This window comes from Trachurus japonicus, chromosome 18 (assembly GCF_045865225.1).
Source record: "Trachurus japonicus isolate A0001 chromosome 18, Traja_1.0".
Lineage (NCBI taxonomy): Eukaryota > Metazoa > Chordata > Actinopteri > Carangiformes > Carangidae > Trachurus > Trachurus japonicus.
The window spans coordinates 29,926,886-29,953,555 of record NC_140924.1 but is presented as its reverse complement, the minus strand read 5'-3'; the positions used below and the strand labels follow the sequence as shown (position 1 = coordinate 29,953,555).

At 42.8% G+C, this 26,670-nt stretch overlaps 2 protein-coding genes across 3 annotated transcripts in view; one reads left to right on the top strand and one right to left on the bottom strand.

Annotated features, from left to right (window-relative positions):
• Window positions 1-17,677, bottom strand: part of dennd4c (DENN/MADD domain containing 4C) — a 39,445-nt gene extending 21,768 nt beyond the window's left edge. For both annotated transcript variants that reach the window (XM_085806236.1, XM_085806237.1), the window contains exons 1-2: window positions 17,622-17,677; window positions 1,729-2,039 (exon numbers count right to left, since the gene is read on the bottom strand). In XM_085806236.1, the coding sequence (XP_085662362.1) occupies window positions 1,729-2,027 (299 nt within the window). In that variant the 5' untranslated portion in view covers window positions 2,028-2,039; window positions 17,622-17,677. The remainder of the gene's footprint in view (window positions 1-1,728; window positions 2,040-17,621) is intronic.
• Window positions 17,678-19,093: 1,416 nt separating this feature from the next.
• LOC146969608 (uncharacterized) lies at window positions 19,094-25,995 on the top strand. Its single transcript, XM_085759903.1, has 2 exons — window positions 19,094-19,496; window positions 25,077-25,995. The coding sequence occupies exons 1-2, from the start codon at window positions 19,439-19,441 to the stop codon at window positions 25,667-25,669; spliced, it is 651 nt and encodes a 216-aa protein (XP_085616029.1). The 5' UTR covers window positions 19,094-19,438; the 3' UTR covers window positions 25,670-25,995.
• Window positions 25,996-26,670: the final 675 nt, after the last annotated feature.

The window sequence follows — 26,670 nt, the reverse complement described above, 5'->3', positions numbered from 1 at the left end:
CAGAGTCTTAATGGGCACAGTGAGTCGTGACGCTGTGGAGCCTCGGGGCTGGGAATGCTGGCTGCGCTGACAGCAGAGAGGAGGCAGACGGAAGAATGAATGATTTACAGGTTGCTAGTTTCTGATTTATTATTTCAGTGGAATAAGGCAGCTCGCAGGTCTAAGGGTCTGTCAGCTGATGGCAGAGGAAGACACCGGTGTTGCAACACGGCCAAAAATATTCACTGACCATTAGCAGTTGGACGAATGGCACCGAGCATCCATGCATGGCTTTTCTATTAAAACAAACACGCCTTTTATATCATTTATTAATAAAAGAGTCATGAATTTTACAGTGAGTCTTAATATTTTCTGTGTTTGCAGACAGAGAGGAAGACAAGCTGGTGTAATCTGTCCTTCAGCCTCATTAAACTGCATGACTGATTTGTTGCTTCAGCGAATAAAAACAAAAGTACATAGGAGCCCGACAATGACTGTGAATCCTCGAATAGGAGCTGAGTTACTTCTATTTCCTCCGCCCCATATGTCAGGATTGCACAACCTCTTAAGAGGAAACATTACTCGACATACGATCTTCTGTTTATGCTCAGCGGCCCAACCTGCTGCAGCCTTTCAGCAGGGTTTTATGCAGCTCTGCAGTCAAATGCTACAGTTAGCACACGGGAATCGCATTAACAAGAGATGAAACGAAGCAAATTCACCACAGGACGAAGCAGAATAGAGTGTGTAGTGTTGGCGTTTTTAGTACAGCGACAACTATTTCTGATTTAAGCCTAAGCTTGACTTTGCAGGAGTTTTTCAGAGTGAACAGTTGTAACTGGAAAGTCCAGTTTGTTAGCAGGAGATGTGAAAAGGCCTCAGACAAAGACGGAGGTGTGTTGATCTGAAACGCTACAGGTAGTGGCAATCACAACTCTGGATGAAACATTCCTGCTCCTTCATTTATCACAGACAACATGTGTATGAAGCGCAGCAGATGATGCAACGCAGCGATGCCGTGTTGCCTTTCAGCTCGCTCGACCAGATGAAATAAATCAAAATGGTGCAACCTGAAATAAGATAATAGGAGGAAGCAGGAAAATTCCTATCGATGGACGAGAGCCAAGAGGCGTGGCCCGGAGGGGAGGACTCCATGACGAAACGGGGGGGGGGGGGGGGGGTGAGCGATGCAGCCGACACACCTACTTCCTTCCACCTCTGAAAGAATGCTGGATCCTGTTATCAGAGTCGCTCTGAATGTGACAAACTGACAGTCAGTTCAAAGTTACCTCACAAAAGCAGACAGAGCGACAATGAGGGCCCTCGTCAGGGTGATTTAGTGCATGTGAAACACTGACAACATGTTCACTAGCACTGTGGAACTGTGTGATCTCAGTAATAACACAGTTAACATGTGGAATTGGATAAAGTTGGTTAGTTAAGACTTTATTGACCCCAGGGGGAAATTCTTTCCCACAGTAAGAATGAATTTTACAGCTGTCGTCATAAAAGTTCATCAAGAGTGATATAAAATTATCACTTTAAGATCTTTTCATGTTGTAATGAATGATTCAGACTGAGCTTTAATCAAAAGTTGCATTTTTTTTTTTGTGGGGAGGGTGTGTTGACTCTCAGTGGGGCACATTCCTAGAAACTGATGGTGAAGCCAATTAGAATGAGTCATTCGCCGCCGCAGGCATAAAGACAATCCAGATTACAAACAGCGACACCAACAAACTTCTGACTTACCCGATGTCAATGAGGGGGGGCTTCCCCCGAGCCCTCTTGTAGCACAGGAACAGCTCCGGGCTCTTCAGGCTGCCATGGTTCAGGTTGGCCTGCTGGCCGCTGTAGGTGCTGTCGATGCACGTGAAACCCTCCGGCACCGCCTCTCCCGCAGACCTGTTGATGACGGCCAAGTCCGTGATGGGGGATTTGGGCCCGCTGGACTTGGTCTCGGACAGATCCTGCTCCAAGGGCGTGGACTTGTCTGTCAGCCCGGCCACCACAAAGTAGTCGGTCACACGGTGACCCTTGTCCTCGATCATGGCTGGGTGTACCTGGGAGGCAGAGAGGAGAGACGTGACATTGATTTGGAGGGATCTTTATAAAGCCACGAGTAAATTTGCTCAGTAACAATAAACTGGCCTGTACCGCGTCCCTGCAGAGCACCAGATACTGGATTTAAGCTATAGCCAACAAGCACACTGCATGTTGGAGATTTGGAGAAAGCCAAGCTCTTATGTCTCACTTTGGGATAGTGGGATGGACTACGCATGCAAACATACCCAGAATGCTAAATAATACCGTGGCCAGGGGGCAATAAAAGGATCCTTTAAGGCCGCTGCTTCGACAACGAGGCAAACAAACCGGCAGGGGGGGGGAACACAAGGGGTAATGAAGGGACTGGATCTGTCGAGATTCACAAACACTCTTGTCATTGTATATCACCGCTGCTGCTGCTGCTCCCGACACGTTGAGAGAGTTAAAGCTGCGGTGGCTGCAGCAGAGCCAAGGGAGAGCGGCTGAGCCCGGAGGAATGCTCAGAAATGTCACCGGGAGCATAAATCAAGCAGGAACCCGATGTCTGTAAAACACTTGAAATATGGTGGCACTTTTGGCTGGAGGGATGGAAAATATTTTCAAAATGACACCCTCTTCCCTAGATATGCTCCAGTCATTTACTTATTGAAGAACTTTGAGTCATGACACCAAATTTAGTTTCCTAAAAGTCAGTGATTCAGTAATCGGCTGCAATGCAACAGCATAAAATAACAAAGACACAAGCTGATATAGGACTGAACAGTCTGACTAAAGTAGATCATGTATCAAAAATACACATGGAATCTGTTATTATAACTAATATAAATTCTCCACTAATCTCTATTGAAAATTGAAGGGGCACTTTTTAGTGTGTGATAATAATAGAGATAGAGTTAAATAGCTGCTCATCATTTTACTCTATTGTAGTGCAAGAAAATACTGTTGCCCTGTCAAAGGAAAGCACTTGTCTTATCTCACCAGGCCAAAACTGACACAGAGAGCATGGTTGTTGGAGAAGAAAGAGAAAACTTTACAGAGCTGTGAAGACTGACATAGGAAGTTCAGTTTTTCCAGCAATGAGTCAGCTGTGGCTGGAGAGGAAAGAAAAAAAAAAGAAGCCTCTTTGTAAGGCCACAGCCAGCACAAGCACAGACAGCTCTGGACTCCACGGTGCAGATCAACACCGACCGCTGTAGCTCTTTCATTACCATTCTGAATTTTAAAAACTCTAACCACGCAACCACCGCATGTTTCAACTTTGACACGTCGCCGTGAAGCCGCAGCGCAGGTATCTGAGTTATTCTGAAATGAAAGAGAGTGTACGTGGTCGTGGAGCAGTGTAGTGTCAGTGTCAGTGTGTGTCTGTGGGCAGGAGGCAGCAGCAGTGCACGGTGGCGTCCACTCAGAGCAGGACATCCGTTGGCTCGGTGCTTGTGGAAGGAGCGGTAGGAGGCGGGCTGACCTGGCTGGGAGGGAAATCGTTCAGCCGCAGCACCAAGCAAACAGCTGACACACTTTCCACACATTTTCCACACACACACACACACAAAAAAACAACCCTTTCCAGACTTTGAGACGTTGATTTCTATCAGTTGTACGGCCGTGCATTCTGCACAACAATGGCATAATGCATGCGACAAATCATCTAATTAACGTTTCATTATTTCTCAGCGGGATATCACATCCTATCTTATTCAAAGATTCATGCAGCACTCTTATTTTTTTTTTTTTTAATCTTAAACTTGGCATTTTGCCAATGTGAACATGCCAAAATTGATTTGTTTCAAGTGCACAGCCCGGGCCTCGCAGCCCAGGTAGCTCTGAAGAATTGGAGCTGGATATTCGCCCAGAATGCGGCCCTATGTTTCATTACCCTTTCAAACAATGTCGGGAAAACACTCAAATCAAAAGAGCAAAGAGTCAACGCGAGCCCCCGAGCAAAAACAATACAGTTTTATGTCATGTCCAATCAGATGTTTTGTGACCTCAATGTTCTACAAACAGAAAGAAAAAGGCAGTAAAAGTGCATCAATCCCACACAGGATCAGCATTGTGTTCTGCTGAGTGAGTGGGAGTCCTGGGTACATTTACTTTTGAAACCGAGACCACCCCCAATCAATCTGCTTTGTTTTGTTTCCCAGAACGGGACACTCACTCGTTCCGAGGAGTGTCGCCGAATTTTAAGTTTTTATTGGGGCTTGTAAATAAAATTGGTCCAAGCCCAAATGATTCCAGATGTGGTTTTCTTAAACAACACAATGAATAACGCAGCCAGTCCACACTCCACTAAAAAAGACCTGTGCTTGTGTTGTATGATGATACACAACAGAGATATATTGCTCTGAAGAGATTCACTAGACTGTAGCCATGGTTACTTGATCTCACTGACCCTAACCGTATTCAAAAGCACAACAAAAAGAAGCTGTTTTTCAGTCTATATTTGCTTCATAACTGCACTGCATCGTTACACATAGCTCTGACCAGTCTGGCCAGTGAATGTACTTTTGTGTTTTTGTAGTCACTGTTTTTAAACAGTGACTAGATCATCTTCCTGTGTGTGCGTGGGTGAAAGAGTGTCTGTTTATAACTGAAACAAAAGCAATACTCCTCACACAACTGTTGTGGTGTACACCGTCACTAGAGTTTGACAGAGCTACACCCTCTGTGGGAATCAATAAACGTACTCGTTGTGGTTATGTAACAGGGTCTTCGTGTGATTTTTAACGGTGCTTGTTCCATGAACTGTCTGGTCTACATCTAACTGAGGTACTGCACAGTCTCTCTCTTTCAACTTCAAAACTGCTGACCTGTGTATTGTCCCCATGACGGCTCGTGCACACAGGACATGGGTATGGGTCAGTGTGTCACAATTGGGGTAGTTGCACCTGCTGCTCCTGCCGCTGGCCCTTGTGTTTGTGGTTTTCACACTCTCATTCAAACACTGCAGTCACACACATGAGCCGAACCACTGACCTTCAAGCCACGGCTGCATTGACAATACTGATCTACATTAAAGGGATAGTTCAACATTTTGGCAAATTGGCCCATTTCCATAATCCCTATACTTTTAGCAGTAGAGCAGCAGAGCTGTGAGCTGCTCAGAGCTACGCTACGGAGGCTAATGGGATTTCTTTGTTTTTCTCATCAAACACACAATCCAACAACTCCAAAACGCTCTGGTAGACAAGTTGTGACCTGCACATTCACCACAATATGAGATAATAATGTAACATACGAGACAGAGTTGTTTTGAGGCAAATGCAGAGACTGCTTGCTGAAAAACTGCCCCCGACAGTAACACGCATCAGCGGTTTTGCATGAACTTACCTCGAAAACAACCTGTTTGTATCTCATAGCGTGGTGAATGTGCAGGTCACAACTTGTCCACCAGAGCATTGTGGAGTTGTTGGATTGTGTATTTGATGAGTTTGATGAGGGAAACCAAGAAATCCCATGAGCCTCCGTAGCGTAGCTCTGAGCAGCTCGCGGCTCTGCTTCACCGTTCTAAAAATAGCTTGCACACATAAAGGTAAGGGCGCTTTCACACCTAATAGTCCGGACCAAGGTCCGGACTTAATTTTTTTTTTTTGTTACATTGTTTCCATATAGTCCAGTAAAGTTCGCTTTCACACTGCTATTATGACAGCGGACCAAAGGATCTACCGACGTCATGACGGATGAGCGTGCGTCTGACGTTAGCGCATAGAAAGTGCTCTGAAAAAAATAAAATAGAAATATGTGTAAAAAAAAAAAAAGAAAAATATAGCCTACTGCTGGAAAGCACGCTGTGGTTTGTAATCGTGGTGCAGAAGAGTGAGTTTAGAGCTGATGAAAGGAGAGAAAAAAAGAGGGTTGTGCCGCAGCGAAATGCTCTCATTGATCAGAGTGGCAGCGATCAGCGATCAGCTGTTTTGTGTAGTGGAGGGGAACACACACACACACGCTATGCGCACACACGCGCGATCCTCCTGTCAGATGCTGCATCTCTCCAGGTCACTTGTGTGTGTGAGTGTGAGAGAAATAAAAGCTCTGACTTGCTGGGGCAGACGTTGTTTGGTGTCACCCGCAGCCCGCTGATAAATATCCGTCTTTTTCAGACTTTTTTCGGCGGAAAAAATATATATTCGGGTCAATATATAGAAATAGGCTTGCATGTATATATAAAGAAAATGCATGTATCGTTTGGGGATTTATATTAAACACTCTACTGTTAAAAAGTGTAGCCTACACTGACACACCCATCCCTCTGACCAAATCTGGATATAATATGATCTCCTCCTCTCCCCAAGTGTTGCCGCCGGTTGCCGCGGCTCCTCTTTCCTTTTTTTCTGTTTATTTACTTTTTTCGGCACGTGCGAATCTGACGTTATTTCCTGTATTTGGTCTGATAGTTCGAACCTTCCAAAAAAATGCTTTCACACTACGCAGCAGCGGACCTTGGTCCAGGATAGTCCGGACCGAGACCACCTCCTGAGGCTGGACCAAAGACTCGGTCTTTAGTCCGGACCGTGGTCCGGGGGAGCTTTCACACCTGTCAATTTGATCCGAACTATCTGGAAAGTCCGAAAGTCCGGACCAAACGAGGTAGGTGTGAAAGCCCCCTTACAAACCTACTGCTATGACTATAAGGATTATGTCAATAGGCCAATTTGACAAAATGTTGAACTATCCCTTTAAACACAGCAGTGAGATTGGCTTGCAGGTTGATCAAACATTAACTGGCTTTCATCTGGAGCACTTCTGGTCATTTAAATGTGAAGCCCAGTGTTCACTCTTCTTTTTAGCCTAGTTTTTTAGTCTCCACCATCTCCTGAGGGAAAGTCTGGCTCTTTAGCTGCTAAGTTTGTCTGTATGCCGTTTGGTGCTTGGCAGAAAACACACTGGCTTTTTCTTTTTTTTTTTTACTGCTTTTGAACCTAATCCTTAAAGTTTCAGACCAGAAAATCAAACCAAAGCAGAGATGAATGATGCTATAAAGCTCTGTAGTGCCATGATTGTCTGTGGGCTACGATGAAGGACCACTGTCCACATTACACATTCATTTCATAGAAATATTGATTATAGCTGCTTTCAAAGACAACAGAAAGTCACCAAGGCCAAAAATATCAAGAAGACATAGGACAAAAAAAAGAAAAAAGAATGTATGGCTCCCTAGAACAACTTATTACTTAAAGTGAAGTGTTTCTACTATGTTTAATGTAACTGCAAATAGTATTTGTGTGATATACAGGAAACATGAAAAGACATTGGTTCACCAAATCAATATTAAATTACTCTAGTGACGTGAGAGAGTGCAGCGCCTCGCTTAGAAAATAGAAAAAAATCTTAATAAAGTAAAGAAAAGGAAATATCCTTTCGGCACACTTAGGGAGAGCAAGAAGAGGAGATGTATTTACACCTATATCTGGTCATGTATGTGAGTTTCAACCTCTGCAGGTCGTCCTTCATCGAGGTGAAACTGACTTTTAATACACCTCCCCTCCTTGCTCTGCCTAAGAACACCTGAAGAACATTGTCTTCCCTGTCATTGACCGCTACATATCTTTTTCACACCACTGTGCAAGAATCTGCTCCGGCTGTGCAACAAGCAATAAACATCAGCCTTTAGAGATCTCATCTGCCCTAACAGTAATGTCGCTGCTATGAAAAACATCCATGTGTGAGTCATGGAGCTTCCTGACAGTACGGGCACGGATTGCCACAAAGTGCCACAGCAGGGAACAAAGAAATGTTAGCAGAAAAAAAAGGGGAAAAACAAACACCACTCTGGGTACGCAGCAGATCTGTTTGGTCCTGATTGGCCTTTGAATGCTGCCCTATGACTGTAAGCCAGTGAATCAACATGTACTCCACGGAGAACATTAAACACACGTCAGTCGCCCTAAATGTGACACTCAGAATTTCTCCCTTATATCAACTGAGATTAAAAACAGCTCCATTAGCCTACTATTATTATTAATTGTGCACATGTGGAGTCTGACCCCCCTCCGCAGATACACAACCACTTTTTCATGCTTTCATGAGAGAACCCAACCACAGCTAATCAGGCATCACATGTGTATGTCAGTGAATTTAATAGCGCTTTTCTGTTTGCAGGCTGTTTAAATAGCTCAGAATGTGATGTACAGATGAGATGTCATTTCCTGTTCTCACTACCAGAATGGGGCGTTACGGTGGCAACACAACACTTTATTTGTTGTGGGGAGGTTTAGGATTACATTAGATACAATATGTCATGCTGTATCGCCTCTGTAGCCTACAGTGGAGAAGAAACTGTGACAAAAAGGGGTCAGCGAATGTAGCATTACGTCGTAAAAAACAAACAAACACTGATCCCCTCCACTGGGTCACAATCACCATCAGTGATGCTGAAATGAGTAATCACGAGAAGGGCACACTTGTGTGGACACACTGCCTTGGCTGGGTCATTGTGTGGCAGCAGGCAGCCCCCACCGCCACAACCATACAGAGATATCTCTTTGTGACAAACCATGATAGACAAACATTTGATGCTGCCATGGCAACCGGGGCCCAAACAATGCCAGGCTGCGCCGCCCGACCCTGAGCTGTGACGTGCTGCCATTCTAGCTGAGGAAATTGATCTCCGGGTCCTTGAAGGGTACATTTAGCGTGGTCTTGTTTTCAGACTCGCCAGATTAAAAGTCCACTCTCATTTCCAGACTCTCTGTACAGAAAATGGCTTGTTCTATTGTTCACTTTAATGTCTAGTGAGCAAATAAAACACGGTGGTGGCAATAAACTCCGGCCGCGCTGACAGGGAGTTACACTGAAAGCTTTAAACCCACCGTAAACCCAAGTGAGTGTAACATTAAATCCTCTGGTCCTGAGCTCGTAGCAGCACGCTGCGCAGATAAACACCTCTCAGACTCAGACTGGAGGCAAACATGGTGAAGCTTTCTTGGGTCAAACTGACAGACAGACTAGTCCATTGGGTTTCCACTGTATAAAGCCCTGTGTTGTAACCTGAGCCCCTGCCTCTAAAGGTTGTTTTCTGCTCTGCCCCTCCCTCCCCATGTGAAAACCTGTTCCTCTGTCACTCCTGGGCCCCGATGATCGAGTGTCACGCTCTTTGTCTGGGTTGCGCTCCGAGAGTCAGGTCACTGCAGACCGTGACACAGAAATGTTACGAGGCCGTAGTGGACACACATACACACATGTACACCGTGAAACTGGCTTCAAGGCTTCCTTGTTGCTATGAAATCCGAAAGCTGTGAAGTGAGCCTCCAGCACACTTTCAGTTTTCTTATATATGTGTGGGAAATTTGGGAATTCATCACTAGTTAGGTTTGGTGTGCTGAGATAATGATCAATCAATGGAAACCCCTTTATATCGTAATATTTCATCTAATTCTGCAGAAACTGGTCATTTCTCAAGCCACAAAAGCATGTGATGAGTCAAACTAGTCAGATGTGAAAAAAAAATGCTGATTCTGGGCTTATGGGCTGTTTGATCAGGTCACTCTGCATCCCAGTATACTGCAACTGGAATAGACATTTCCATTACTTTAAATCACCAGATCAAGAATATAAACTACAGCTGCAGCCCTTTAATCGTCATTCTTGTGTTTTCACTGCAATTTTTCATTTAATGGACAGAGACAGAGATGTTTAATGGTTATACTTGATTTTTACACCATTGCAGTGAAATAAATTGATCCGTGAAGTATCTCATTTGTCGGATTAACAGGAGAACAGATACTTATTTGTGAGATTATCGACAGAGGATTTGATCTACAGTGCACAACTCTGGCTCAAGCCTTCACCTAAACTATTTGATGACAAACTGACAATTTTAAATTTGATAAAAAAGTGATCACTTTTTAACTGTATTACATTTATTTTCAATGATGAGGCAAATTGAAAGTGTCAATCATTCAGTCACATCACATTCAAATCAAGATCCCACTGTCTATCATCACTGATAGAAAACACAGTGACCTCTAATGCCTACGTTCTTTTTTCTGAACTGAAACAGACGTTTAGAATCCAGATGCTTCAGAAGTGACAACAGCATCTTCAGTGTCATCTCTAATGAAGCAGGTGCGAGAGAGGGATTCAAGCGCGTGCCTGTAATGCTACAGTATGTGAACTGTCAAGCTGCTCTGTTATTTTTGACGGACACGTCTGTTTTGGAAGGTGTGATGCAACACAACAAGATGCAGTGAGTCACTGCTTCCAGTACAATGGTGTATTCATTTTGAAAGGTTCGTAGTACAGAGAAACATATTCACATTTCAGACATAGACAGTAACGTGACTAACACTTGCAGACCTGTGCGATTAGGCTACTTGTGTCAGATCTAAAAAAAACAAAAAAAAAACAACAACAACTGGTGAGCTCATGGAAAATTAAATCGGTGATCGCTTTTACTCCTGATATTCCTAAACTGAGCCATTCCTCAAGGCCTCAGGTTACCCTCTGCTAGAAAGTCTTGTTCCTCGGTGGTGGCACTGGTCTCGACTTGCTTGCAAACGTGCCAAAGGTTGTGTGTGCAGCCCAGGAGTCCCTGAGGGCAGGGGAACACTCCTCACTGCCAGAAATAAAACCAGGGAGGTCCTACTGCTCACATTCATGTGGACCAAACCTGATGTTTATTCATTTTCAGCACTTGTGTGCTGTGAATGGCATTCACCTATCAAGCCTCTGAGCACCCACAGTGCCAAATTCAATGTAAGCAAAGCTCCTATAGCTGCAGGGAGAGAGACATGGACAGACATAGAAAGAGAGATTTCTCTATTTAAGTATAGTGTGTATAAACCCCTTACTCCATCCCCCCACGGTCTGCCCCACGATGATCTCATCCCTTTCACACAAAAGAGCCTGGAGGCTCGTTCCCCAGGGGTGAAAGAGCCTGCCTGCATGTGAGCGCATGCACAAGACAAGTGTGTGTGTGTGTGTGTGTGTGTTTGTGTGTGATGCTGGACAACAGACAGTGCCGTATCTGTCTTGGTTACTTCAGGAGGAGTCCTGCCATGTAGATCCACTTGCAGCTTTGCCGAAAACAGCAGCTGAGCCTGACACACACATCTGTACTATGGACACAGCGAATAGAGGATAAAAAGCATGTGTCCATGCAGCTAGATCGCACTCATGCAGCAATCTGACTGTTAAAGGGATAGTTCAACATTTTGGCAAATTCGCCTATTGCCATAATCCCTATAGTCATAGCAGTAGGTTCATTACCTTTAATTATCGGTGCATGTTGTTCTGAGATCCGCGAGGCAAAGACGCATGCTGCTCAGTGAACACAATGGAGGTGAATGGTACAGGTCCCCTGTCCCTCATCGCACTCATCAAATACACAATCCAACAACTCCAAAACGCTCTCGTGGTGTATATGTATATTATACATATGTAACATTACGACACATGAAGCAAATATTTGGAACTACTTGCGCTTTTGAAATCACTCCGCCCAGTGTCTGGAATGTAGTTCCGGCTATGCATTTGCCTTGAAAACAACTCTCTCGTAATGTTACTTTATTATTTAATAGCGTGGTGAATGTGCAGGTCACAACTTATCCACGAGAGCATTTTGGAGTTGATGGATTGTGTATTTGATGAGTTTGATGAGGGACAGGGAACCTGTACCATTCACCTCAATTGTGTTCACTGAGCAGCTTACATCTCTGCCCCGCAGATCTCAGAACAACATGCACCAATCATTAAAGTTAATGAACCTACTGCTATGGCTATAGGGATTATGGAAATAGGCACATTTGCTACTATCCCTTTATTTATAAACAGTACTTATAAGGCTGAGTCTTCACTTACATGTATGTGAGCTTCTACACCACTACCTTCCATCCATCTCCATGTAACAGGGCTGGAGTGCACTTAAAATCAGTCCTGAAAGTTTGGTAATGCCCGCTGACACAAAAAAAAACTGTCTGAGTAAAAATTGCCAAAGGAACAGGCAATCGCATTTCAACCGTAATGGTCTCCAAAAGACGACCCTTTCAGCTCCAGTGGCAGCCGCTGAGCCACGCTGCGTGTCAGCTTCAAGTGCCACTCTGTAGCTCTGGGCTCTGGGAGAGGATGTGAAGAGCAAAGTGGCCCTCTGTACTACCTGTCATCACAGTGTGCTGCTGGTTGCTGGAGGCCAGGCTGAGCGCAAGGTGCCAACGAGGTGACGAAACCTCCGTTTTACAAGGCGACGACCACAGAAAAACCAGCGCTCTGCATTCCCTTTGAGGCAGAGCGCGGCTTTTTGGGGGAGATGAACTCAAATGAAAAGTCAGTTGAGCTGTCGTCTGATTAAATTCATATGGGGGAAAGCTGGAGCGTGTGTGCACGTGGTCGGCTGTTAAACTGTGGTCTGTGAATACCTCACATGCTAATTAATCTCAACAGCGAGTCTTGATGAGACTACCAGCTTTAAACCACACTAACCTGCACTTTTCATCACAGAGAATAAGGAGAAAACGATAAAAAAACAACCTCAAGTGCACCTGACAGAGGCAGGAAATATATTTAACTGTTCAATATTTGCTGTTGAGCGAGAGGTGGAGCATTCACAGTCTATCTGCCTTTAGGCTCCAGATAAGCCCGAGGGATAGTCAGGCACTATCACATCCACATGCTAACAACATCTCTTGTCGCTCTACATGGCTTCAGCCAAGCAAAATGACCAACAGTGAACTCTGTTCCTTAGTCATGTTTGTTTAACCCTGGGAGCAGTTTCTATACACACAAAACACCCGTTTTCAGGTGCTGCTAGCGATAGCCATCAAAAACACTTCCCAGAATACGACAAATGGTAGCCGTCATCGATGAATACTGTACCATGGTCCAGGTTGAGCCTTCTGTCCAACAAATAGATTCATTTTTTGTCATAAATTTGCTTTTTGATCAATTTTGTAAGTCATAAAGCCTTGTTATCTGAGGCTAACATGTTTAAAAACGATCTAAACTGTCAAAACATCCAGTGAAGGCTCACTCAAACTGTAACATCTGGTCAAATCGTATGCCGTTTCACTATTTACCAGAAACCAATTCTTATTTGCTGCTCTAAAACAGACACACAACTTCCCGTCTGGGCTACCTAGACCAGAGAGAAATTGATTACAGTGAAAACTGCCTTTTTATTCAGCCTAAAAATATAACGTTTATATTCAAATGATGTGGTGTCAGTTTGGTGCCCAGACTCACATGCTCAACTATATCCAATTCAGTACTGAAGCAGCATTGGAGGCCTACTGTATCTACCAGGAACAGAGTCAGAACAACTTGAGTCAAAAATGATGGAAAATAATCACATTCAAAAGTTAAAAGAGACCTTTAGTATTCACTTTGCTACCAGGTAAAACATAAAAACTGTTTCCTTTTTTGCACTTTTAAAAGCTGTAACCTGTAAACGTGTGATATTTCAACATGTTACATTAATTATCAAAACTGTCAGCACATCCAGTGAAGGCTCACTCACACTGTCTGCTCACCCTCCAGCACTTTATCTTTCATCTCTGCTAGCAGCAATCTAACTGCCCTGGATCCTGGTTTAATGTTTTGTCAAGATAACATCAAAGTGAGCAGCAGCGACCAGTGGCTACCATCACAGGGGAAGTAAGTAGCTATACACAAATAACCAAAAGGTGAACATTTCTACTGATTTTTTTCTGTCGTTGCACGCTACAAAGACCTGGTGGATGTGTTTCCAAGAGAAAGTGACATGCTCAAAGCTATGTCAGAAAAACAATGAGCCCACACCAACAGGTAGGTCATGCTTCCTTACGGCACGACCAGAAGGTCACACAAGGACAGCGCGAGCCGAGCTGCCGAGAAAAATACAACTTTCTTCAATTAAAAACAAGCTGCCGGGGGAGACGGAGGACGAGAAAGCAGCTCAGAGCGGCCAGGCCGGGCCAGGCCGGGCCCAGCAGAAACGTCACAAGACTGCCTCCCTCCTGGAGCGTGACAGCCCGGCAGACACAGAGCATTCTTTCCACTCGGAGGAGAAGGGAGAGAGGGCAAACTCGTTGCCCTTACTAACTAGCTGGGCTCAGACCGGCCCAGACCCGGGGAGGACGACCCAGACGCTGCTGGCACATCACACATCACACGCCAGAGTTCAAGAGTCAGAGGAAGGACAGAGGTCACCTGAGAGGGATTTTTGGCTGCGCTATACAAAACCCGTGTTGTTGCTCTCTGACTGCTGACGGCTCTCTGGAGTTAATGTATGTTCAGACATGAAGGCAGTTATGCAAAATGCACTGAGGTGTTTCGACGTGCTGGATCAGCGAGCTCAAGGACTTGTACTGTCAGGGGGCCTCTGCATCCAATCCACAATTATTTCTGGCTGTTTAAGTGGAAAACAACGTGAAAAACATACACAGCAGCAGTAACAAGCAAGGCCGAGAACACAGACCAGGGTTGTTGATGTGTCCTTGAGGCGGACAATTGACAGCCCACCGGCGCTGGGGATGCTATTGTGTTGCTGACAGTGACCTCACACCCCCCCTCATGGATGAAGACTTCCTTCATGAAAAAGTTAAAGAGGAACTATGCAGGATTTTTACCTTGACTGTGCTACATTTGTACCTTAATTTAACACTTTCAGAGTAATTGTGATGGTTAAATAAATGACTTGTAACTTGTTACAGGGAGAATGGAGGCTCTCTGCCTTCCACCTCGTGTCTCTTGTAGGGGTGTGCCAAAAATAAAATCGATTCACATAAGAATCGCAATTCTCATTTAATACAATTCAGAATCGATATTAACTGTCCCAAAATTGATTTTAAAAAATAAAAAAATGAAACAAATCTGCTGGCTGTCGGCCTCCATTTCCTTAGAATTTGAAAACAGGATGTTTAACTGTAGCCTACTTTTTTTTTTTTTTAATAAAGAGGCACTTTTAATTTTGTTACTTAAAGCAGAAGTAAGCGATATTTTTGTGTTAATACCGAAACACAGATCTCTCAGTCACTCTGCTCTGCTCTGAGCCGAGGAGAAAACATTTCTCGTATCCTACAAGTTTTATCCAATGAGGAGAGAGAACAGCATAAAGGGCTGTGTGTGTGCAGCCAAGGGATGCACGTGAATGTGGTGACGTAGGGACGAGGACCAATAGATCCATGACGAGGGCGGGGGCTGCTAACTCCATCAGCTGACAAGACGTTATGGTGCGTTCAAGGCAACCCGTAACTCGTGTTTTTCCGACCTGTGAAGTCGTACCAGTTCGATCTGGTACGAGTTCACAGGTCGGAAGTTACGAGTGGCCGTTATAGTGACTTTCACAGGTAAAACAGGTCGGAAAAACACAAGTGGGTTGCCTGGAACGCTACAAAGTCGTAAGTCGTGACTTGAAGCTGTAATTTACGGTTTCAAAAGCCTGCCTGGAACGCAGCATTAGCCAATATGTGATATTGCTTTTATGCTACAGTTTCAACAATTCCATCTAAGCATGGAGAAATGTTTAAAACTTAATAAATGTGAAAAAGACACTTTAGTCATTCATGTCTTGCAAAGCAGACTGGAGTAGATCATGAGGATCCTTTGCACACCGATAGACTGCAGCAGAAATCATTATGAATTGCATCGTTTTGAATCGAAAATCGATTTTGAATCGAATCGTAGCCCCAAAAATCAGAATTGAATCTAATCGTGAGATAGTAAAAGATTCCCACCCCTATAGTCTCTTGGCTGAAAACCAACCTTGTAAGATCAGAGCCTCCGACCGGGTATCCCAGCTCTCATCTCCGCGGCATCACAACACACGACCCGTAATCACTTCTTTATGACAGATTGAACCACGCAAATATACACGTTGTAACATCGTATACAATATATAATTTTATCATCTGCTCTATTGATTGATTTATCGCAAGCTTCGTTGAAAACAAATGCACATGGCCGGGAGGAGGGTTAGCAAAACAGAGGAAAAGCAACTGGACTTGCCTAGTTCCTCTTTAAAGTACAGTATCAGTCAATGTGAGAGTGGTGAAAAGAGGTGAAGACTCAGTGGGTCTTTAAGCTCAGAGAGGAGCTGAAATGTCAGTCCCAGTGGAGGTCCTGAAATAAATGGGAGCCAGTTCCAGTGTATGAAGTGTTGAAACTGGATTATACGCAGTTGTAATGTTATTTGAGGAATGGGAGATAAAAACTACACTAAAAAAAGATCTGAACTAATGTATCAAAGCAGAGACTGCAGACACTGAGCCAAAGAAACTCCTCAGAAATCCTATTTGACTTCTGCTGCTCAGTCCTTCTCCAGCCTGTTGCAGCTCCCTGCCCTGGCCAATCTGCTTCATTTGCTTGGTCACCTGACGGAGCCTTTGGCTGAGCAGCAGCAGCAGCAGCAGCAGCAGTGACAAAGTGCAAGTTCAATGTACACAAGCCATGACCCACTTTTTATAGCTTCTGCCTGCAGCCGTTAGTTAGTAGGAGGCAACATTCGCTCCACTCCCCTTTTCCAGTGGCTGTCAGGCTGAGCCAAGGTCAAGGAAGAGATTTTCCCTGCCATGTTTCCACGTGTCAGCGGCTCAGTGCCGATGCAGTTCACTTCTCTCCCTCCACCAAACCTCAATTATTCTGTTACCATCTCACGATTTTCCCCGCTGCCACGATCTTTGGGTGTTAAAAACACTTAAATGAGAATATCCCTCTGGTGCAATACCACAGGAAGTGCCATCCTCGGTTTCTGCTGGGACTTGAGCCACGGCTGTCATAACAGGAACCTCACACGGACCGCTGTGAATCACCACTCCGCTGCCCTCGGGGCTTTACAGTCTCCTGCAGGCTGGCAAACAGTCAAGTGCTGAGGCATAGATATGTGAGCACCTTGGCATTGCATCCAGTGCTCCCCCCCTTACACACAGCCACAAAACCAACAGAAGCATCTTACACAACTCCTGTGTCCTAGGCTTGGGGTCACAGAAAACGCTTAGACAGGGCATATAGCCTACTCAGAAAGAAAGTTCCTGGATGAAAGCAAAGCCACATGTCCAAAAGGAAGTAAGGTTAATAGTTCCTTATCATGAGTCTATTCAGCTGCTACCTCCCCCCTCCTCCTCCTCCTCCCCTGCTGGAGTTAGTTTTATTCAACTATCTTTTTTATTCCAGGCAGGAAATTCACTTTAGTAAGTGGGGCTGGGACCAGACAGACAGACAGACACCTGCAAGGTTAGACTGGCTCCAGGAGAGCACAGGCTGATTATCTGGCGTCACGGAGGGCCCGTGGAGGAGAGAGGAGAGGAGAGAGGAGAGAGGAGAGAAGGAGGAGGGGAAGAGGAGAAGGAGGAGGAGGAGGGGGATGGTGGTGTTATGTTTCCCAACTGTTGCATCCGACCCCATAAGTCGGTCAACTTTGATGCAGGAAATACACCTCGTCGCGGACATAACAATAGAAAATGCCCTCCCGCGGGCAGCCTGTGCACTCCTACGTGGCTGTGTGTCTCTTTCCGCGGTGGAAAGTGCAGAAGCAGCTCCGCAGCAGCCCAACACCAGGAAAAGGCTTTTCTTTTCTTTCTTTTCAGCCGGTGACCTTACTTGTACACAGTTACTGACACCCAAACAGACCAACTACAATTATATTCACTTACACACTTACAGCAAACTCAGCTTAGTCGAATATGAGTACTTACCAGCTGTTTACACTGCAGCGAGAGACAATGTTGACATGTAGGCAACTTGCTGCTTTTACCCGCTTGATATATTCCGTGTTTTTTTGGTTCGTTTGTTTATTTGTGCAAACCGAAGACAGGTTAAACCGGGACGGCACGCGGGAAAAAAAAAACTAAAGCCACTCCGAATTAGTCCTCAGAAAGTTCGCTGGACACTTCTTCGCCACACTCTCATCTGAAGTTGTCGGCGGAGGCAGGCGCCATGTTTGTGTCTGAGCGGAGAGTTTTGTTGCTGAGCTTTCCTGGTAAACGTCTCTTTCAGAGTGGAACCGCCCAGAGAAGAGGAGAGGCCACCGCAGCTCACACAGGCTGCTGGCCCCGGGGAGGGGAGCTCCGTCAAGCTAGCACACCGGAAACCACCAGCTTCCGGAGCTGCTTTTCAAAGTAAAAGTTTTTATTTACTCTTGAAAAGTGTTTGCATACTTTTCCATTACATTGTAACACAACTATTACACATATTGCATATTCTACATTTTAATTTATCTTCCACACTATTAAAATATAAATATATATATATATATTTTTGAATATATGTATGTAGGCCTATGTATGTGTATACTATTTACAAAATGCACTAATTATATGTATATATGTATATTCTGTAGGTATACGTGGGAGTACATTGTTTGCTACTGCTTTCTTGTCTTAACCATTTTCTTAACTGGATATTAAAGGTCCAAGGTCATCATGCAATTTTACATGATGCAGAAAATAATGGATAAAACCACAATACACCTGAGCTAGAAGTTGGTGATGCCTCACTCTTCACTTTAAATTAATGCATAATGCAACCTGTATTTCTAAATAGTTCTGTCTGAATATTGTGTAGGCCTTTATCACCTAAGTTAGCTTGCTAGGGTGTGGCATAATTAAGACCAAAGGATATACTGATAGAAAACCAAAACTAATTTCAGAAGTTATTTGTTTTGGCCTTTTTATTGTGAAGGTGAAACGTCTTGACTTCCCCTCTTCTTTGATGTTTCACTGCTGCCTTGACGCACTTGTTTCTCTTTCAGTGAATTTGGTCAGTGTCTGACGCCCCCTACAGTTGGTAGAAATAACACACACAAAAAAAACAGCAACAGGTGTGAGAAAACCTTCATGGGGGGAATAAAACAGCAGAAAGCCTGAGAATTGTTTCTTGGAAGAAAAGTTGTATCTTAATTCATTGTCAATATGGAGAGAGGGACAATACACACAACAGTAAAGGACATCCCATATCTTTCAACAGTTGTTTGTTTGCGGGACCTTTTCACGAAAAGAGCAAGTTATACAGGAACACTTCTCAAGCTGTATTTTTGCAGTTCAACCCATGGTTCAAAATCAGTGTGTAAAAATAAATAAACACACAATAAAATAGTAGCTGAAATAAAATAAAAAATTTAAAAAAGTATGAAATGTGAAGAAACGTGAGAAAAATCTCACGCACAGTAAATGTCATGGAAACAGAACGATGACGCAACCGATGCTATATAAACTCTGCCCGTCAATCATAACGTTCCTTTTGCACCTGGACGCTGATTTGAGCTGACCTGCTGCAAAAACCCTCTGGGAAGCTAACCACTGGAAAGCTAAGCTAAGATATCATTGCTAGAAGACAACCACTTGGACACCGGATCCATTGGAGGACAACTTCTTGGACATCGGAGGACGCAACTACTTGGACCCCGGAGGAAAATACTTGGACACCGGATCCATTGGAGGACAACCTACTTGGACCTTGGGTTTTTTGGATACCTTCTGGACCAAGGAATAACCAAGGGACCCAAGGAGAGGACATGGCCTTCAGCCGCCCCCTGACTGCAGTCACCGGAGAGATGGACGTCCAGCGCCCAGGTAAGACACAAAGTCATGTTTTCTTATTTGCAAATGTAATATTTAATCTATCTAAAACCATTGAAAACTCCCTCAGTGGGAAAATAAACGTAACATTTTAAATTTAAAGGTGCACAGTTGATGCCGTGGTGGAAAAACGAAGATTTTGACCTTTAACGAAGGATTCCGCTGTGGATGCTTTGTGACTAGAATGTGTTAGAAGAGGCGGGAGAACTGTGGAATAAATTAACAATTGTATTTTAGTTTGAAACATTTGTTATTTAGATTTGGGATATTTTTTCTAAGTTTTAAAGGTAAAATTAATGTGAAAAAATTATAAAATGCCAAATGAGCCTTTTTAATGCACCATAGCAACAATGGAACTTTGAATGTCAGAATGTTGTCACCAGGCACAGGCCTCCATATGTCTATGGTGGGCACAGTCAGGCATCTGTTTGTTTTGATGGTAGCTTGAATTAAATTGTATCTGCAGTTGAAATATATTCTCACTTCAGGTTTCTCAAATGTGTTACCTAATGTTTGAATATTCATCAAAGTTAACCAACAGAGTGAGGTAAACTAAAGCAGTGTCTGAATATTGCAGGATCTTGAACAGGGTTGTAGTAGGGGAGACTGGATGGTTGTAATATTTTTGACACATTTGACACTTTGTGTGGAGCTCTTTTAAGACAGTGAGTGTGTTCAAAATGTGATACAAAATAGGGCCAACAGGAACAGAAAATGCATGGTTAAGTCTCAAACACAATTCACCCCATAGTCTGGGTTAGTTGTTTATTCCTGGGGTCCACAATTTCAATATTATTATTTTATCAAAGTTCATATGCTCAATAATAATATTAGGCTACATAAGGACTTTTATGGTGCTGGAGAGTCCACCACAAACCTCAGCACAAAAATAGTACAAGGGAGGATAGCTGGAGGTGTGGCAGTATTTTGGAACAGGACATCCATTTGTCTTGATTGGGCTAATGGGCTTGAAATTAATTGTAATAAAAATAAGTTTACTCTCATAAATATGTATTATGAGTCTTATGAATTTGAGGATGAATCTTTGAGTAGATAAGCAATTATACATTCCTCCATTGAGGACAGTGGTTCATCTTGTGTCTTTGTTATTGGGGATTTTAATGCTGATTTGTTTGATCAGAAATCTTTATTTGCTAAACACCTGCTGCAATTTTGTAGTGATAGCAATCTCATATTCCAGCAAAATCTTCCTGCCTGACAACAGTTTTACCTAGATGTCAGTGAAGCCTGGCACACAACTCGTGTCTTGACTACTGCCTGTGTACAGCAGACGCTCATGCAGCTATAGATAATATGGATATATGGAATGGCTACTACTTTTACCAATTGTCATCTCCATGAATGTTGAAAGTATACCATTGCTGACTAATAAAGTTACTGATACTAACAGTGGGAGGCTGGATTGGACAAATCTGACCAAGGAGGCTCTAAATTGATATTTTACTGTAACAGATAACTTGTTAAGTAATATTGACCTGCCTATGGACGCTCCTCTGTGTCTTAACATGAACTGTAAAAACCCAAATCAAACTTTGTGGCATGTTATGTATGACAATATAGTGGCTGCCCTTAATACTTCTAGTAAGCCCTTAAGTAAATATAAAAACAAGGTTGCTGTTTGTAGCTGAACAGCATGCTGCAGCGAGAGAAGCTTTCAAACTCTGGTCACATGCAGGTAGGCCTAGACAAGGGTTATTGTTTGAGCACAAAAAACTTACAAATGCAAAATATAAATGCACTTCGTTTTATTAAAAGATATGAGAACAAAATGAGAGCTGATTCACTCGCCAGGAAGTTGAGGGATAATAATCCTTATGATTTCTGTAAAGAGAGTCATGAACAACTGTAAAACTTCCTTACTATCTAATATAGAGGGTGCTTGTGAACCAGCCAAGATAGCTGAGCTCTGGTGTGAACACTACTGTAACTTATGTAACTTGTGTTAAAAGTAATGTATTGATGGTAGATAATGTTGACCTTTCTGAGAACATAATTATTAGATCTGACAATGTATACAAAGACATTGGGATGTTAGAAAGTAACAAGGCGTGTGGTATGGATCTTATAAATGCCAGCCATAGGCTTTGTTCTCTGCTCGCAAGGTGCTTCACAGGTTTCATGATCCATGGGGTCCTCCTAGATTCTCTCACCTCTGTTCAAGTGCCTGTCATTAAGGACAAGGTTGGGAAATTACATGGATAGCCTATTGCCCTTGCTAGTATTGTATCTAAAGTGCTAGAAAGAAAAAGAGTAGAACCATGGTTAATTTTGTTTTAAAAGAAAAAATAGTACTTGCTCATTATAAAAGTCAAAATTCCACTAATTCTGTTTCATAGATGCATCTAAGGCATTTCACAGAATGAATTAATCATGAAAAATTATTTTTGAAACTGTCAGCCAGAGGTATTCCAAAGTACAGAATACTTGTATTCTGGTATGCCAACAAACAAGTGTTAGCTAAATGGGGTAATGTTGTGTCATGCCCTGTTTCATGTAAATAATGGTGTTCGCCATGGTGGCATTTTGTCTCCTCTTTTGTTTAATGTCTATCTACATGGATGACCTGTAAAGACAGCTGAACTGTAACACAGGCTGTCCTGTTGGAAATACTGTTGTAAATCATTTAATGTACGCTGATGACCTGGTCATTTCTAGTCCATACAGTGCTGGTTTACAAAGTTTGCTTAATGTATGTTCACAATGGAAATGATTATGACATTAAATTTAATGACAAGAAGAGTAATGTCATGATAGTCAGGAGCAAAGAGGACAAGAGATTAGTGTTTCCTCAGTTTTTTCTAAATGATAATTTAGAAAAAAATATTGTTGTTTTTTCTCTGATATTTCAAAATGTATTTCTCTGATATTTATCTGATATTTCAAAATGTATTTACTACTACATATTTAAATACTGTTAATCTTATTGGTTCTGGTCCTTTTCTGGTTTAGTTTTGCTTTTATGTTTGTTTGTTTTCTTGCTTGTTTGTTTGTTTGTTTGCTTGTTTGTTTTTTTCATATTGTAACAATGTTGGGTAGCTTTACTTTTTTTTGTTTGTCTGTTTTTTTCTCTGCTATTTAAAAATGTATTTACTACAATATATTTAAATACTGGTAACCTTATTGGTTCCGTTTTGTTTGTTTTTTTCCTCTGGTTTAGTTTAGTTTAGTTTGTTCGTTAGCTTGTTTGTTAGTTAGTTGTTGTCTTATGTTTTATATTGTAAGAATGCTGGGTAGCTTCATTTGGTGTAGGACAGGCATATAAGCATCATGCTTCTGCCTGTGCCTTTTCACTCACTATTTTGTCGATAATGTTTGTGTCGATAATGTTTGCTATTGTGTGATGTGACTGAATAAAGAATTTCAAATCAAATCAATCAAAAAAATAATCCCCATGTCAGGAGGCAAAGTATCTTGGGAATTTTGTTACTGATGATTGGCAAGATGATAGACATATAGGCAGTGTTCTAAGCAATATGCTCAAACTAATATACTCCTCTGTAGGTTTAGTATCTGCTCAGCTGATGTTAAATGTTCCCTATTCAGATCTTTCTTTCTTTCTGCACAGGTTGCTGCTTCAGGTGCCCAGGTGGCACAGTGCTAGTCAACTCTTGTTTATTTAAATGTGCCCAACTGTGAAGTACTTTTAAAAAATTGAATGTATTGTTTTATGTGCTGCCTGGATGACTCAGGGAACAGTATTATTGGGGCGTTGACCAGCTCTAATAGGAGCTGCTACAGATATTCATCCAGGCTTAGAAAAACACTAACAAAAACACACTGACTCTCTCAAGCTAGTTTCCCACCACCTGTCATCCATGACAATTCATTGCATTTTTTCGACACTGTGCTGTCCTAAATGAGCAGTGCAGAACAAGTTTTGCATCTCTATTTTGAGTTAGCATTTAGTTGCAGTTTGGATGCATTTGACCAGATTGCTTGGCAATAGTCAAGATGTTACAGCGGGATTTTATTACTTGCTTAGTAGTTGCGCTAGTTAGAAAGTAGCCACATCTTCTACTGATTGAAATGCATACTCATTTTTGCTATGATGTTATAATGTGAGTACCCCAAGAAAGTCTTTTATCTGTAATCTGGTCTCAATGGTTCAATAATAGCTCCAAGCAAGGAAATGTATCATTTTTGTTCTTTTCTCTGAGCGTAATTTAAGCAAATAACAAGGCATTTGGTTTTTGAAATATTCATTTCAGCTTTTGAAGTATGCTGCTCAGGTCTCAGGTTTTTTTTTTCTTTTTTAATATATGGCATATCATTTACAAAAAATGAGTATAATAAAGGGCCAAGACAAAGGACGGCCACAACTCAATGTTGTTTTATAATTAGCATTTTGTGGTCGACAAGATCAAAAGCTGTGCTAAAATCCAACATCACTGTTCCAATTTATAATCTATTATTGGTTTCAGCCAATCATCTGTTATTGTGTGACAGCAGTGCATGTGAATAGCCAGTTTTGTTAGCATGTTGAAAGTCAGAATTAATACTATTAAGAGAAGTAATTTAGCATTTGCTTAAATAGTTTCCATAGGTTTTCCTAAGTTAATACTGATTGGCCTACTATTTCCAGTTAATGCTTTCTGTAGAGGGGTGACCTTAGCTTGCAACCTGCATGCAAGATATGTTGAAACACAATAAACGTGATGTTTTATGAGTTTAACTACAAAACAGGCAATACTATCACAAAAACAAATGAAGTAAAACATAAAAAACTTTCTCACATCAAAATGATTGGCTGTCTGCCACAGGGTGCTACTTCCTGACATATAGAAGAAGGACTAATCTGAAAGTGAATCAGATGATTCATAACTTGGTCCTGATTGGAGAAATTAGTGTTACAGTGTTACAACTGACCCATGTCATCCTTGGTCCCCCCTATTGTCATTTACTTGTTGATATCTTGGTATTTCACACACTAAAATGCACTTTATAAAACATTGTTTAATGATAACAATGCATATTTTATTATTATATTATATTAGAACATGTTAAGATTCAAGAAATGTAAAAAGAACAAGAAAACCTTCCTCATAACATTGAGCAATTAAATATAATTTTTAATTTTTGGTCATTACTAAGTAAGAAGAGATGAGATGAGATTTATTTGTTACATATGCAATTACACATAGTACAATGAACAGTAAAATGTGTTATTGTGCCTATAAGAAACCGTGTAAGATGTAAGATTACAAGATATAGGAATATGAAAATAGCACATATAATGTTGCATAAATATAAATTCTACAATATAAATGTGCATAAAGTTATCCACAAGGTACAAGGTAATGTAAGGTTTGAGAGGAGCTTATTGCTGTAAAAGGTTACAAAAGTGTGTTAATAAGCAGTAGGCTATTTGTTAGTATCAGTTTCTCATGTAGGCTAAGTGCAGTAGAAAATTATTCTGATACTCAAATGTTGAAAGTGACTTCATTCCTTTGTCTCAAAGGGCTAATATTGATATTGATACATACATATTGATATTATGGTACAGTTTTAAGCTGTGAGTACAAGTCTTTAGTTGGTTTAACTTTCTCCCCTCAGGTGACTCCTTTCAGCCAGCCGTCCAACGCCCCGAAGAGGAGGATGTCCCCATCGCCATCTCTTCAGACGAAGAGGAGGATGTGGAGGAGGACGAAGATGTGGAGGAGGAAGAGGAGGATGAAGATTCGGATCTGGAGGAAGACTGGTCCAGCGAGGATTCCGGCTATGGCACCCTGTCGGAGTTCGAGGAAGACGAAGATGACGACGACGACGGCCATCGCTCCCCTCTGGACCAGGAATTCCCCCCAGAGGACTTCTGGCACGGCTGGCGACGAAGGTTTTCTCCTGCTCCTCTTGGGGATGTTCCACACCCACGGCTTCCTAAGGAGCAACTGCCCGGAGTTCTTCCCCTTGCTGGTCCCAGCAGCTCTGAAGACCCTGTTCCCACTACCTCGGGCCATGGCTCCACCAGAAGAAGCAGGGAGGAGAGCGACAGCGAGCTGCTGGGTAGGAAGAGGCCCAGACTGGACTTGGAGGGAAGCCCCCAGGAGCCAACTCCTTCATCCTCAGGCACCAGCCCCACCACAACCACAGGACCCTGGCTTAGTCGTGCTGACCTGCCCTCCTGGTTTGATGCTACCGACTCCGACTAGTGATGTCCCCTTGGAATGATGCTTGAAGTAGGCATGGCTACCAGCAAGAGTTTTCTCTTGTTCTTAATGATGTTAGCAGGTAAGTAAGAAAAGGCCCAGATGGGACACTGAGGAAATCCTTCAGGAGCCAACTCCATCAACCGCCGGCCTCAGCTTTACCACCACAACATCAGGCCTAAGCTCCACCACCACAACCTTAGCATGGCTACCAACAAGAGTTTTCTCTTGTTCTTAATGATGTTAGCAGGTAAGTAAGAAAAGGCCTGGATGGGACACTGAGAAAATCCTTCAGGATCCAACTCCATCAACCTCAGGCCCGACTTCACCACAACCTCAGGCCTCAACTCCACCACCACAACCTTAGCATGGATACCAACAAGAGTTTTCTCTTGTTCTTAATGATGTTAGCAGGTAAGTAAGAAAAGGCCTGGATGGGACACTGAGAAAATCCTTCAGGATCCAACTCCATCAACCTCAGGCCTGACTTCACCACAACCTCAGGCCTCAACTCCACCACCACAACCTCAGTCCTCAACTCTACCACCACAACATCAGGCCTAGGCTCCACCACCACAACCTTAACATGGCTACCAACAAGAGTTTTCTCTTGTCCTTAATGATGTTAGCAGGTAAGTAAGAAAAGTCACAGATAGGACACTGAAGAAATCCTTCAGGAGCCAACTCCATCAACCGCAGGCCCGACTTCACCACAACCTCAGGCCTCAACTCCACCACCACAACCTTAGCATGGATACCAACAAGAGTTTTCTCTTGTTCTTAATGATGTTAGCAGGTAAGTAAGAAAAGGCCTGGATGGGACACTGAGAAAATCCTTCAGGATCCAACTCCATCAACCTCAGGCCCGACTTCACCACAACCTCAGGCCTCAACTCCACCACCACAACCTTAGCATGGATACCAACAAGAGTTTTCTCTTGTTCTTAATGATGTTAGCAGGTAAGTAAGAAAAGGCCTGGATGGGACACTGAGAAAATCCTTCA

What these genes read in the sequence shown, in the direction of transcription:
- LOC146969608 (XM_085759903.1), top strand. Translation starts at nt 19,439, where the DNA reads ATGGCCTTCAGCCGCCCCCTGACTGCAGTCACCGGAGAGATGGACGTC. An exon ending in GATGGACGTCCAGCGCCCAG is followed by an intron (nt 19,497 to 25,076) that starts GTAAGACACAAA and finishes TTCTCCCCTCAG; the next exon opens with GTGACTCCTTTCAGCCAGCC.